Raw genomic sequence first — 14,542 nt, 5'->3', positions numbered from 1 at the left:
CTCAAAAAATTAGAATACATCATAAGACCAATAAAGAAAACATTTTTAGTGAATTGTTGGCCTTCTGGAAAGTATGTTCATTTACTTTATATGTACTCAATACTTGGTAGGGGCTCCTATTGCTTTAATTACTGCCTCAATTCGGGGTGGCATGGAGGTGATCAGTTTGTGGCACTGCTGAGATGGAAGCCCAGGTTTCTTTGACAGTGGCCTTCAGCTCATCTGCATTTTTTGGTCTCTTGTTTCTCATTTTCCTCTTGACAATACCCCATAGATTTTCTATGGGGTTCAGGTCTGGTGAGTTTGCTGGCCAGTCAAGCACACCAACACCATGGTCATTTAACCAACTTTTGGTGCTTTTGGCAGTGTGGGCAGGTGCCAAATCCTGCTGGAAAATGAAATCAGCATCTTTAAAAAGCTGGTCAGCAGAAGGAAGCATGAAGTGCTCCCAAATTTCTTGGTAAACAGGTGCAGTGACTTTGGTTTTCAAAAAACACAATGGACCAACACCAGCAGATGACATTCCACACCAAATCATCACAGACTGTGGAAACTTAACACTGGACTTCAAGCAACTTGGGCTATGAGCTTCTCCACCTTTCCTCCAGACTCTAGGACCTTGGTTTCCAAATGAAATACAAAACTTGCTCTTATCTGAAAAGAGGACTTTGGAACACTGGGCAACAGTCCAGTTCTTCTTCTCCTTAGCCCAGGTAAGACGCCTCTGACGTTGTCTGTGGTTCAGGAGTGGCTTAACAAGAGGAATACGACAACTGTAGCCAAATTCCTTGACATGTCTGTGTGTGGTGGCTCTTGATGCCTTGACTCCAGCCTCAGTCCATTCCTTGTGAAGTTCACCCAAATTCTTGTATCGATTTTGCTTGACAATCATAAGGCTGCGGTTCTCTCGGTTGGTTGTGCATCTTTTTCTTCCACACTTTTTCCTTCCACTCAACTTTCTGTTAACATGCTTGGATACAGCATTTTGTGAACAGCCAGCTTCTTTGGCAATGAATGATTGTGGCTTACCCTCCTTTTGAAGGGTGTCAGTGATTGTCTTCTGGACAACTGTCAGATCAGCAGTCTTCCCCATGATTGTGTAGCCTAGTGAACCAAACTGAGAGACCATTTTGAAGGCTCAGGAAACCTTTGCAGGTGTTTTGAGTTGATTAGCTGATTGGCATGTCACCATATTCTAATTTTTTGAGAGAGTGAATTGCTGGGTTTTTGTTAAATTTGAGCCAAAATCATCACAATTAAAAGAACCAAAGACTTAAACTACTTCAGTCTGTGTGCACTGAATTTATTTAATACACGAGTTTCACAATTTGAGTTGAATTACTGAAATAAATGAACTTTTCCACAACATTCTAATTTATTGAGATGCACCTGTGTATATATATATATATATATATAATTTCACAATTTATTTATTTTTGATAATAAACAATAAACAGAAAATCCAACGTAAAAATGTGCACACAACACAGGCAAACTTTTTCTAATATTTAGAGCATGCTATAGTCAACGGCGCTTTACAATAATGGCAGAGCAAAGCGTGGATACAATGTGTCATCAAAGGATGTGAAACTGGGACTGGAAAATGGTCAGTTTAAGTGTTGAGAAACCAATCTCAGGCAAGTCACATAGGCACCAAGTCACGCGTCATCTGATAATAGCAATAACAGAAAAATATAACGTTATTGTGTACACTTGTTGTCTATTTGTATGGATTTTACCCTGTGTGGAAAACAAATGCGGGGTTGTGGGAACGGGAACGGTCGGGAAGAAAATCACTGCGGACAGAGAGCGGGTGAACATGGAGTAAAATTCAGTGGGAGCGTCTGGATACGGGATAGAAACTTCCTGGAGCGGGGTGGGGGGGAAAAAAGTTCCGCGCAGACCTCTACAGAGAGTTACAGATGGCCAGGTAACATAAATATCAGTTCATTTTCGAGTATCTTTTCTGTCAAGGTTATGCAAAAAGTAGCCGTTGGGAATGGGTGTTAAATCGCTTTACATTTAGAGAGAAAAGCTTGTTAAATTTGTTAAGTGACCCTCCGTCATGTCCAGCCTATACTTGGGCTCCTCTTACTAACCATAACTAATGTTGCTGCGCTTTCCTACCTTCTACTGTTGTTTTCTCGCTGTCAAACACGACGTGAGAAACCACTGAATGTGGTGTGAGTAAATTACACTGAAATTATTAAACAACATCTGGATCAGTTATTGACTAAATCCTAAAAATTGGTCAAAGAAATGTGTGATGAGAGGCTTGCTTCAGAATCAATCATTTTGATCAATGAAGCCTCTTCTTTATTTTCTTTCTTTTTCTGTTTGGATGGAAAATAACGATGCAGATCAAATTAAATTAATATATATATATATATATATATATATATATATATATATATATATATATATATATATATAACTAAACTGTTTCATTGCTATGTACATGGCTGTTTGTATAAAAATTCTAAATTAAATTCTTAATATAATAGTTTTAGTTAAATAATTGGCATCACATACCGTTGTAACTTTTTTAAATGTAATTCTTGATTTAAATATATATATATATATATATATATATATATATATATATATATATATATATATATATATATATATATATATATATATGTAAATTAATTTTAATTTAAGTTTTTTTTTTTTTTTAATTGGGTTCTGAACATATTGATATAATTTGAAAAGTGTTGAGTTATTAATGGTTCCGGATGTCAATTTTTGTCACCTTCACATGACTACAGTATTTCATTTTAAATTAAAAGGGTCACATAACACTATGTAACACAATTTTTGTTCATGGGTAGTAAGTGTTATTTCTTAATTGTTTATGCCTCAAAATGATAGAAAATGGCTATTATTCCCCACAAACTTTTCTTTTGTGACCAGGCCAGTGATATTTTGAAATTTGCCTATTTCCAATGAGAAAATGGGCAAATTTGTGTCTTTCACAGAAAGTCAGAAAAAACAACATATGAATCCAAAATTCTTCTATATCTGTGGTCCGACGAAGACACCGGCTTTGACCTTTGCCTCAGACAGCTTAGGGAAGAAGTCTTGAAGGTACTTGAAGGCTGCCGACTCTTTATCTAGAGCTCTGACAAATTGTTTCATAATGCCCAATTTGATGTGCAGTGGTGGCATCAGCACCTTCTGGGGGTCTACCAGTGGCTCCCACTTGATGTTGTTCCTCCCAACAGAGAACTCGGTCCGCTGTGGCCAGCCGGTCCCTGCTGTCCCAATGGCAAAGATAGCAGGGAAACATGGTAAAACCACCTTGGAGACCCATCAGGAATGCCACCATTTTGAAGTCTCCTATGACCTCCCAGCCATACTCATCATACTTCAAGGCGTCCAGCAAGGTCTTGATGCTGTTGTAATACTCTTTGAGGTGCACCGAGTGAACCAGAGGAAGAGACGGGTACTTGTTACCATTATGGACCAGCACGGATTTGAATATTACTTTAGTATAAATACATGTTAATTTGGATTCATATGTTGAATTTATGTGAACGAAAAGACATAAATTTGCCTGTTTTCTCATTGGAAATAGGTAAATTTCAAAATATCACTGTCCTGGTCACAAAAGCAAAGTTTGTGGGGAATAACAGCCATTTTCTATACTTTTGAGGCATAAATGATTAGGAAATAACACTTACTACCCAGAAAAAATAAATAAATAAATTGTTGCACAGTGTAATTTGTCTATGGGTTTTTTGCTTTTTATCTGTGTAGTGTGTGTGTGGGCGGGTTTGGGTGGTTTACGAATAAATTTTTTTAGGTTACAAACTGGTAATTACAAGGTTATTATGCTATAAATGTGGTTTATGAGGACATTTCTAGTGTCCCCATAATTCAAATTATATTCAAAATGATCAAATATATTGTCTACACTCTTTTCTGCAACAATAAAATAGGTAAGAGTTCACCATACTTGAACTTTCGTTTAGAAAGAAAACATTTCTTACATTCCTTACACCATCGTTTTGAGACAAAAACGTACTGCATTGTGTCTTGGCAATTCAGGAGTTCAGTTCCATGGACAAACTTAAGGTGTCAGCAGTGAATAGACCATCGGTCAACTTCTCATCAGTCATCAACAGAGTAAAAATATTAAAGGTGCATTCATAGTTTGGAGCCAATTTAAAAAGTTTTACACATTAACAAATGAATTGTGTTTTTGAGAAGTTTGATCCGAATGGTGTACACTCACATGAGATGAAGACTGTTCTCATAGTTTTCTATAAAAAGTGTTTTATTCTACATGGTGTGGGTCAACCCCTTCAATGTGTTTTGCCATGTTGAAATCACATGATCCACAGTGTTTCACTAAATGTCGAAGAAGAGAATCCTTGTGCTCATTGGTTGCCACCTGTGTAGATACTCTTGGTTATGCTTAGAACATTATTGTTTGGTAATGCGAAGAGCAAAAAGAATCAGACTGAGCTCTATTGCCAAGTATGCTTACACACACAAGGTATGTGTCATGGTGACAGAACACAATGGAACATACTTATTTATCGTGCTTTAGCAGCAGAGACAATGGGAGATCAAGTAGCTGTACTGCCGAAGAAGTAAAAAAAGGTCTGAAGCAACTTGCTTCAAGCAAGAAGACAGAAAGACTGGCAAAGGCAAAAAACTAGAGTAAACATCAGTAACGGTAAGGCATCTACATCTTCATTCATTTAGTGCAAAGTAGCTTGGTAAAGCGATTGTTGTGGATTTTGTGTAAACCATGATGTTTGTTGCTTGGAAATAAAACAAATTATAGGAGTAATAAATAACTTTAGAAATTACCTCAAACTCCGACATTTTCCAGATGCAAATGATATTCCAAAGCTGATGGGGGCAGCAGAGACGGTCATGCTGATCCATGTCGAAAGATTGCAGTATAGCATCTAACACCACTGTAACATCGGTACTTAAAATGCACGAAGAAGAGCCGTGCTAACGCTAGCTAGAGAACTACTGAATGCCCCTTTAATATTCATCGTCAGCATTCCAACTTCAACTGATTCAGCACTGCCTATACATTCCCTTTTAATCTTTTCTACTATGCTTTTAGTTCCCCCTAGATTGATAAGAAAAATATTTATGAGAGCACCAGATGGCACACCAGATATGATGAACAGAGAAAGGAGTGTAAGTTAAAGTCTTTAAGACTTCCCCTTATAAACTTTTCCTCCATTTAAAAACACGCTTATTGTACATACAAAGTCAGGGTACATCCCGTAAAGCACATTAGTACCAGGATGAGGCAACATCTACTGCTTGACACTAATCACCACAGTTAGAGTGCAAGACTTGCCACCATAGCACTGAGATGAGTCATGTGACCTTCTAAGGGACCTGAAAGGGGGAGAGAATGCTTCTCCCTGCGTGGCCTCCCTCCCTCCTCCACTTCTAAATGACAGTGTTATGGAGATGATTACTGAAGGTCCATCATTGTCCTCCTGTGATGGGGGAAGGGTGAGTATTAAGGGGGGGTTAATTATGAAGCAAGTAGCTTATTAACAATGTGAAATGATAAACCCCCTTACACAAATACACACACACATGCACACACATCTCCATCCCTCCTCCCTTTCATCCCACCAGCTGATCCTGATGTAATTCGGGCCACAGGGTGTTCCAGAACCAATCAAAGGGGCAAAGGTCAAGAGAGTCAAAAGATCTTAATTGGAACAGAAGATAAGTGTGCTGCACACATACCGTCATCATTACAGACATTACAATTGCACCAGTGTGAGAATACATAAATGTGTATGTGTTCAAAAACACACACATGCCTGTATGGTACTTACAGACAAACACACCAGGAGTCATGTTCTCCCGTCAATGGCAACTTATTTTTTGCTGTTTTTATAACTGGTTATGGTATTTACTATAGAATTCTGTATTGACAGACAGAACTAGATACTTTGGACAAATGTAGAAGGATGCTGTAGAAAGAACGAGACAGAAAAAGAGAAGGATGGGGGGAGAAAGCAGAGGAAAAGAAAGATGTTTTAAGAGAGAGGAAATGAAGGGATGAGAGGCAAGCAAAGGGGGGAGAGATTAAAAGAGAAAGGGTGTCTGTTTTTTTCCCAAGCAAAGTTCTAAGCTAATGCGCAGCTTTAGTCACACCCACCCTGAGCCGGCAAATACTGTATAAGCATTGGATTGCACACACACACATACATACGGTACAAAACGGCAGCCTCCGCTACACTGTCACAGTAATCCCCTCTCTCCCATTCACTTCTGCAAACACATGCTCTGAATGGCAGGGAAATACACCCTTTGTTGCTCTAACAGAAACCTGGCACACTTATGCCAAAGACTGCACACTGTGTGTGTGTGTGGCCAGAAGCAAGAGAGAAACACAGAAAGAGAAAGACACGGAAACTTAAACTCATAGAAACACACACACAAGGACAAAATAAACGTTTTCCCTTTCAGTGTCAGTATGTATAATCATAACCAGAGGGCATGATGTAGAAATATTAGGGTAAGCTCTGTACGGAGCCTCCCAGCCTTTTAGAGATGAAAACATGGGAGCTAATCTGCTAAATCAGAAATAACGCTTAGGCCCAAAACAGACTAATCATGGCTCACACCTAGCAATCAAATGTCTCTGTCCAGAGTTTAGTAAAAATGATGAAATGCCCTTACCTTGAGAGCACAGGCCTATTGAAGACATTAACCTGTATAGTACAGAGCCAGAACCAGAACTTTATGTAATCCAGATTGTATGTGCAATTTCTTTTTATTTTAAAAGAAATACCAAAACCATTTCAACTAAGTGAACAATTATTGTTCAAAACACATAATATGTAGGCCTATACAAAATGTATAATAAATATTTAATGAGCATCAAGTTAAACTATTATCATTTTTCTGTGTACTATGTTCCATTATTTTATTTTATTTTATTTTTCTAAAACAAGAGAATTGTTTGGCAAGAAAGGGACTGACCTCAAATTTAAACTCAAAGGTAATAAAGATTTTGTAAAGGAACATCCTGTCAATATTTAGCATTCTAAAAGGGATAGTTCACCCAAAAATGAAAATTCTCTCACCATTTACTCACGTTCATGCCACCCCAGGAGCTTGAAAGGTCTGGTCACCATTCACTTGCATTGTAAGGACCTTCAGAGCTGAGATATTCTTCTATAAAATCTTTATTTGTGTTCTGCAGAAGAAAGAAACTCATAAACATCTGGGATTGCATGAACGTGAGTAAATGATTTTCATTTTTGTGTGAACTATCCTTTTAATAAATCCATATGGTACCTTTACCACAGGATAGCTGGAACAACTGTGTTTTCAAAGGGTGTGACTCATAGCATAAGAAAAAATGTAAATCATGATAATGGGATTGAGATGTATTTTTAAAGACTGAAAATCTTTGTTGTCTCTTGTCCATGCAATTTTTACATATAGTTTGCCACTCAGTTACACAATGTATATTCTCTATATATTCTCCTTCTGTGGATGTTATATTTCTACAAAAATGTCTCTGAATTTAAATAAATAAATAAATAAAGACATTAAAAAAATTATTTAAATTAATTAACATTGGCTACCACCATTATCATATTACATTTATAATACAAAAGATTACATACAGCCCAGAAATGCTGTGAAAATATAGCTTATTATTCAGAATATTTTTGGAAAAGTGTGCTTGATTTTGAGGGTCATTATCTTACTTTTAACTTAGCTGTCTTGTTCATAATTAGCTTGATATAGTTATAGTAGTGTCTATTTGATAAAAATTCTAAGTTAGTGTTGAAAGACACTTAGACACAAGTAATTAGTTCAATATATGCCCACACATTGCTATTTCAACATTGTTTATCCCATTACATGGATTCCTTCATTACTTATCTCAATGAAAAATGAGAGAAAGAGAGAGAGAGAGCTTTTTTTTTTTAAAGTAATATAATGAAAATACTCTCATTGAGGTTACGTAATAAAAAAGTAGAATTTATTCAAATACATCTTACCCAAAAATCAATTTAATCTAAATACAGTATAGCCTTGCCTTGTGATGTTAATTGGTTTGTTAAAATCTTTGCTAATTTAAGGGGTGCACATCTAGCACATGCAGGGTGGTGCCAATCAAGAGGGAAGATTTAGTGCTGTCAGTCAAACATTTTATTGCCACTCAACTGTCAATTTCATACTAGCTGCTGAGGAAAATTATATATATATACAAGGCGGGATGTCCCTTTAAGATTCAAAGGACAACAAAGGGACACATTACCATCAGCGTAATCCATTACACCTGAGAATTTCAAACATTTGAAAGAATTCCAGATCTCAAAGCATTCTGAAATGCTGAAGTGTTTTCAGGTCCAGGAAAAGATTTTAGAACTCTATATAGGTTCAATGACTCAGAGAAGATTCTGGAGCTGTGTAAGTGGAGTGAGGCAATGCAGTCTGGATGGGGCAGATACAGGCGGCCTGTTCTGCTTCTTCAGCTGCTGGAGCTGAGCTGCTGTCATAGCAACAGCAGCCGACATCACCAGCAGTCCCAGCATGGTCCTCGACACAGCCCCGGAGCACTCACACTACTGACTGCACACAGAAAGAGAGCATGCTCGCATACCAGCACTCACATATGAACACACGCGGTCCAGTCGTGTACACATGCCATTGCACATATGACAAAATATTAACACACTGTCACAGTGTATACACACACAGAACCTGACATTAGAGGACACAAAACTTGACCACATGCATGTATATGGCACAAACATAGTAAGGGACAACATAATATGATTAAGAATTACGTACTTCCAGTATAAGAACACAAATCGAAATGTGTAGATTCTGGTAGAGGACCCTATCTTAGACGTAAGCTACTTACGATTAAACTGTCTGCCTAGCAATATACAAACTTGCTATTCAATATTTGTGGGTGTCCCACAAAATGCACCACATGGAAAAGATCACAGATATCAACACATCTAATATTCACATTTGTGCAAAGTACTGCCAGGTGCTGTGAGTTAACCAAAATGATACTTTGACCCAAGTGCCCTCAGCTCATTAGGAATCATGAACAATTCACAAATTAGGTTACCTAAACCTTCTTCATTTGGACAAATCAATCAATCAATCAGTCATTTTAAACTGCTTTCAGCTTACAGTACAAGATGGGAATCCTTTGTAAATGGTAGAAAGAAAGGGTAGTTTGTTTTGTGCTGCCTTGTCATCTTTTTCGTTGCTTTCCTTTACATTAACGCATGCCAAATTAATCTTTTATAATCAACCTAAATCAGGTGCATGAGTATAAATGAGGATTTTAGTGGCTTTAAAGATTTAGTGGGTTTTATTTAATGATAAAGATATATTTTGTGGGTCTTATGAGTTTTATTTAAACTTTTTGGTGTGTTATGGTCAAATTTTAAGCTTGAAACGAAAGCAGTCTCTGCCATTAAAAATACCACAAAACTAGACACTGTTCAGTTCCGGGGTTTTTTATTTATTTATTTATTTATTTTTATGGAAAGTAGATTTTTAGAGCCATTTCCGTAAATATGAGGGTGAAAAGCATAGCTATTGTTGCCTTCAAATTACAAAACAGTTTAACCATGCATCAATGCTTTTTTATTTAATATATTTATTTTCACTAATTTGGATTAATAAAAAATATGGAGTAGGTCCTTTGCCCTTAGCTGTGTCTGAATCGGAAAATTTTGTTTTCCTCTTTATTGCGACACCATTCTGCCCACCCGCTTTGTACCCACTGCGTCCACGCGCTGCACAGTCTACTTCCTGAAAAAAAAAAAAAAAAAAAAAGGAATGAGATAGAAAGAAAAATACTACTTCGTTACGGGTGTTTTTCTTTCACTTAAGACATTTTTGCCTTAAAAACTACCAGTAGCTATTACATTTCGAGAATTACAAACGAGAAATGTCAATTTGAGACGGTCTCTAGCGTGGCGGTGCGCTGCTCGTGACAGCAGTGCACGCGCAGGTCCGATTCAAACAGGTGGAAAGAGTGGGACAGTCCTACCGCGTGACGACGGTTGCGCAGGCAGTCTTTTGTAACCCTAAGAGGTTTTTTGTGTGTGTGTGTGTGCAAATCTCAGAATAAGTAAACAAACTGAATCATGTTTTTTTCATGCGCCTTTTGACATCAACAGGCTCGTGCTGTATCCCGTGTTAGAACGCTTTCGCGGGCCGGCCGTTTGAAAATTGAGCCGTTAAAGTCCACCACGCGCAGCTTGTTTTATGCGTACCTGGACTCGAATCCTTTTCTGTCTTTTTTAATTCACGGATTCGGCCCTCGGAGTTTTTCTCACCACACTGCATGGTCCTCGAGCAGAAGACCGTTTACGCACAGGTGGGAGATACCCGCTTAGTAGGACGGCCCCCTCTCTCAGTTCCTCAGCGGATGATGTGTGCAAGTGACATTTGCCGTTGCGGTTTGGGACAGTAGGCGAGGCGTCACTGCAAACAGGTGTGCGGCTGCCAGAAACCGGCACAAATACGACTTTTTTCGGCTTGTTTAGAGGTGGTGGACATCCAACACCAGCGTCGAAGCCATCATCCTCGTAGCGGGACAGGAAGAGGAGGGGGAGTCTACTATAATTTTCAGTTAGAGGCTTTGTAGTTGCATTTTATTATTTCGAACAGGACACGGCTCACAAAGAGGAAGGAATGGCAACTAAGAAACCATGCGCGGATTTAACAAAAAGGAGCCGAAGTCCCGTCGTGTTGGAGGCAGAGATGTTCAGCGAATTTCAGGACTGGTGTCTCCGGACTTACGGAGACACGGGTAAAACAAAGACCGTCACCCGTCGAAAATACAACAAAATTATGCAGACCCTGCTTCAAAACGAGGAGTCCGACGGTGTCTATGTCGATAATAGCCACATCAACGCCAAATTTAAATTTTGGGTGAAGTCCAAAGGGTTCCAGGTCGGCAGCAACATCTTGGGCGAGCACAATAAGAAAGAGTCATCGGGGAAGCCCGTCCTGTACGTCCCTGTCAAATCTACGGTAAAGTGCTTTTTTTCAGCTGAAAGTTGTATTTTAACTGTGAAACCTTTGAGTGAATTGTGTCTGTCTGTGATTGTGAGACTTAAACTATCGATGTGGTACTACTAATATTGTAACCCTTAACGTGTTTTAGGACAGCGCTCGTTTGATTCAATCTCAAACCACATTGCTGTGCGCAACTTTTCAATCTTACACCTCTCTGTCACCGAGGGTTGACCGAGTGTTGCATCCCTCACCCCAACCGGGCAGAACAGTCTTACTTTAAGAGCTGGCTGCCATAGCAACGCCGGTCCTTCGCAGTAATAGCGGCGGTGTAGTAACGGTATCTCGCCGCCTGACGAATAAACATGACGTTGTCCTGCTGACGGGATGGCACAGAATATCACAACGTGGCCCGTTTCCATCCCATTAAATCATAATAATGTTGACTGAGACAGCGCGTTCCGCAGCGCCGTTTCTGTTCACTTTGGTTTGAGTCACGAAACACTGGACGGTTGTAGTCGGGAGCGCGCGTACGGTGAGGTTGTGTACCCAATTGTTGGGGATGCCGGGGTGTAGAGGGGCGCGCGCTCAAAGGGGGAGTTTGCCTGAGGGGATGACGATATAGTGAACGTTAAACAGTCACGTTGATATAAACAGTTCTAGTGAATATTTATGTTGTGGTGAATGAGTGTTTGAGGGACTTATCAGCTGCGCTCGTGGACCACTTGAGGGTCTCGCGCACCATCCTCTCTCGTGCTCTGCGATAACAATTAGAGCGGTATATCACAAACGTTGAACATTTAAGAAAAATGGAAACGTACTAATAGCCAGTATAGTATGAAATCGTCAACAATTTGCCAAACATGCCTCATACTGTACGTTTATTTCATTTGGAGAGGGAGAGCACTTGCATTGTTCTGCACCGGATGAGGGCGGAGCGGACGACTGGCACCCGTTGCTCTGGTAACCTACCTGTTCTGCTCTAGAATGATTTTTTCTTCTTCACACATCCCAGGACTGTGACGGAATCCATCATTAGAAACACAACCAGAGCAAGATGAGCGTCGTTTAGGATTTCATTCGGAATCAGTTTGACGTCCCACCATTGCACAAAAAAGGGCCCCTCAGGATGAGCAGTGATGATACTATTTAAATTGTTCAAAGCGTTTTGTCACAAACCTTTCAAAGGTCCAGTCTGGCCAATAATAGTTTTAATTAAAACTGGAGATGAATAATTTGTCACGACCATTTTGAACACAAGGGGTTCAGAAGCAATATGGACATTTTAATTAAATCAGAGAAAATTGACCATATTTAATGCAATGCAATGGCTGGGATATATAGTGACTGTTTTCCTGAACACTAGGAGGTCCTCCCCTACCACTGGTGCATATTCAGAGTGTCACAAACATACACCATTTTGAGTAGTGCCCTCAAGGGGTCCCACCAGCAGACCTTTGTCTGCCAGCCAAGGGGACTTTCACCCCAGAGACTGGCACACCTTGGTCTGAAAAAAATAAGCAACAAATTAGGAACAATGGTAACAAGACAGTATTTTAATGAGTTTTCACCTGTTCATTATTCATGTGACTCGCCTGTATTGTTTAACTATATACTTAACCCTCCTATTGCGTTCAGAATCTGCATATACCTTTTGCATTCGTGGGTCACTTTTGACCATGTGAAAAATGTAGAAATTATTTGACATTTCAAAATATATTAACCACAACAAACTAGTGTGATACATGTGAATACATCTTTTTTATCAACATTTCTGTGAAATTTTATCTAAATATAGAATAATATACAATTAATATTAACATCCAATGTGAGAATTATTAGTAATTTGAATGAATTTCCTATGACTCGTAACTGCTCAATACAACATGGTGTTCAAAAGTTATGAAACCAACTTATTCTTTTTCAACTAAACTTTATCCAAACAACTGTAGCATACAGCTCAAGTATACAAAGTCAAAATTGATCAGCAAATGCAAAGATGTAAAAAATTTTTTTAATATGGTTATATCTCTTAAACAATTTTGTTAAAAAAATATGAAAAAATGTATAGTGTATTTTGACACAAAGTTTGGTTCCTGTATTAAAACAATGTGGTATTTCTCCTGGGTCAAAAATTACCCGAATGCAATAGGAGGGTTAAAGACACAACAAGGATTAGCAATCATACTGACAGGAGCCATCAAGTTAGGCAAAACAAAGAAGAAAAAAAATGTAATTCAATACATATCATTTTTTATTTTTTTTGGAAGATAACCAAAGCTAAATTAGCGTTGATTAATCCTCGTAAGCAGATAATTGCTATGCAACCCTTTGACAGCTCCTAACAGGCAGCTCCCAGCATGCTTTTAATTTATAAGACTGTGTTAAGAACAAATGAGGCAGAACTCTGAACATAGTAACGTCTCCTGCAACCGTTAACCCTCCACACAGATGTGTGGGTTTAACTACCCAGAGGACATACATTAAACCTATGGCAATTACAGGTCCTCGGTCCACAAATTTCTCCTGAAATGGAATGAATGTGCAAGTTGGATGTGAAAGTGAAGTTCATGATTACATATATGAATAACCTGTTGAAGACTACGCCCCTCACCCAAACACACACATATGCATTTCTCCACCCACCACTTTCTTTCTCTTTCTCCGAGGACATGTATGTATCTGTGGCTGATCTGAGGTCTGTTTGCACTGGCGTTTACTATAATTTTTTTAACAGCTCCCTAGTGTTTGTTTTACCCTTCATCAGTCATTGTGTCCCTCTGTGCATCCTAATACAGCCTCCTGTCACTGCATGACAAGTACACAACATCTCACAAACGATCTGTCAGTCACACAGATGACCAGTTCTATCAAATGGAAGAGGTTATGTGATCTATGGCCACTAGATCATATATATTAAAAGGCTCGCTGGAATACTTGATTTTAGTCAATCACAGCATTCTGTGGCCAGATATTTTTACTAAACTGTATAACTGACTATTTTCCTTGAAATCTTACATTAAAGATTTCCTTCATAGATGTGGTAGTCATTTGTATCTCTCAGCGGTCTCATAATTTAACCAAAAATCTATATTTAATGTTGTTTATTTGTTTAATTTACTCAAAAGTAGCACTGTAATAAGTGGGATAGTGACCAGCTGTAATGTTTGATGTGTTGGTTCATGTTTTTCATGTCTTTTATTTTGAAAATCTAGTTCCTGTTTCATGTCATGTGTTCCCTAGTCATGTGATTCCTGTTTCCCTCCATGTTATTGTGTCTTGTTTTCATTAGGTTTTTGTCTTGTTATCTTGTTATCAGTTCTGTCTGTTCATTGGTTCCCTCGTCATTGTTTTACCCCTTGTCGATGTATTTAAGCCCTCATGTTTTCCATTGTCCTAGGTCAGGTATTCTGTTTGGTAATGTTGTCGTGTCGTGTCGTGTCGTGTCGTGTCGTGTCGTGTCGTGTCTATGTAGGGTGACCATGTTCTGGTTTTCCAAAAAGAGGACACCTTTTTGTTTTCACCGGGTTGG

General features: G+C 38.7%; 2 protein-coding genes across 7 annotated transcripts in view; one reads left to right on the top strand and one right to left on the bottom strand.

Moving 5' to 3' along the window:
* Nucleotides 1-4,878, bottom strand: part of dnmt3ba (DNA (cytosine-5-)-methyltransferase 3 beta, duplicate a) — a 103,553-nt gene extending 98,675 nt beyond the window's left edge. For 4 of the 6 annotated variants that reach the window (XM_051654142.1, XM_051654143.1, XM_051654147.1 and 1 more), the window contains exon 1: nt 4,825-4,878. In XM_051654142.1, the coding sequence (XP_051510102.1) occupies nt 4,825-4,839 (15 nt within the window). In that variant the 5' untranslated portion in view covers nt 4,840-4,878. The remainder of the gene's footprint in view (nt 1-4,824) is intronic. The other 2 variants (XM_051654146.1, XM_051654149.1) reach the window with 2 other exon arrangements.
* A 5,556-nt stretch (nt 4,879-10,434) lies between these two features.
* The window catches only part of LOC127415141 (nucleolar protein 4-like), an 88,913-nt gene continuing 84,805 nt past the window's right edge, over nt 10,435-14,542 (top strand). Inside the window, exon 1 of the mRNA XM_051653725.1 lies at nt 10,435-11,028. Within this exon, the coding sequence (XP_051509685.1) occupies nt 10,687-11,028 (342 nt within the window). The 5' untranslated portion in view covers nt 10,435-10,686. The remainder of the gene's footprint in view (nt 11,029-14,542) is intronic.

This window comes from Myxocyprinus asiaticus, chromosome 24 (assembly GCF_019703515.2).
Source record: "Myxocyprinus asiaticus isolate MX2 ecotype Aquarium Trade chromosome 24, UBuf_Myxa_2, whole genome shotgun sequence".
NCBI lineage: Eukaryota > Metazoa > Chordata > Actinopteri > Cypriniformes > Catostomidae > Myxocyprinus > Myxocyprinus asiaticus.
The sequence above is the reverse complement of the archived record's forward strand: the minus strand, read 5'-3'. Positions and strand labels throughout refer to the sequence as shown.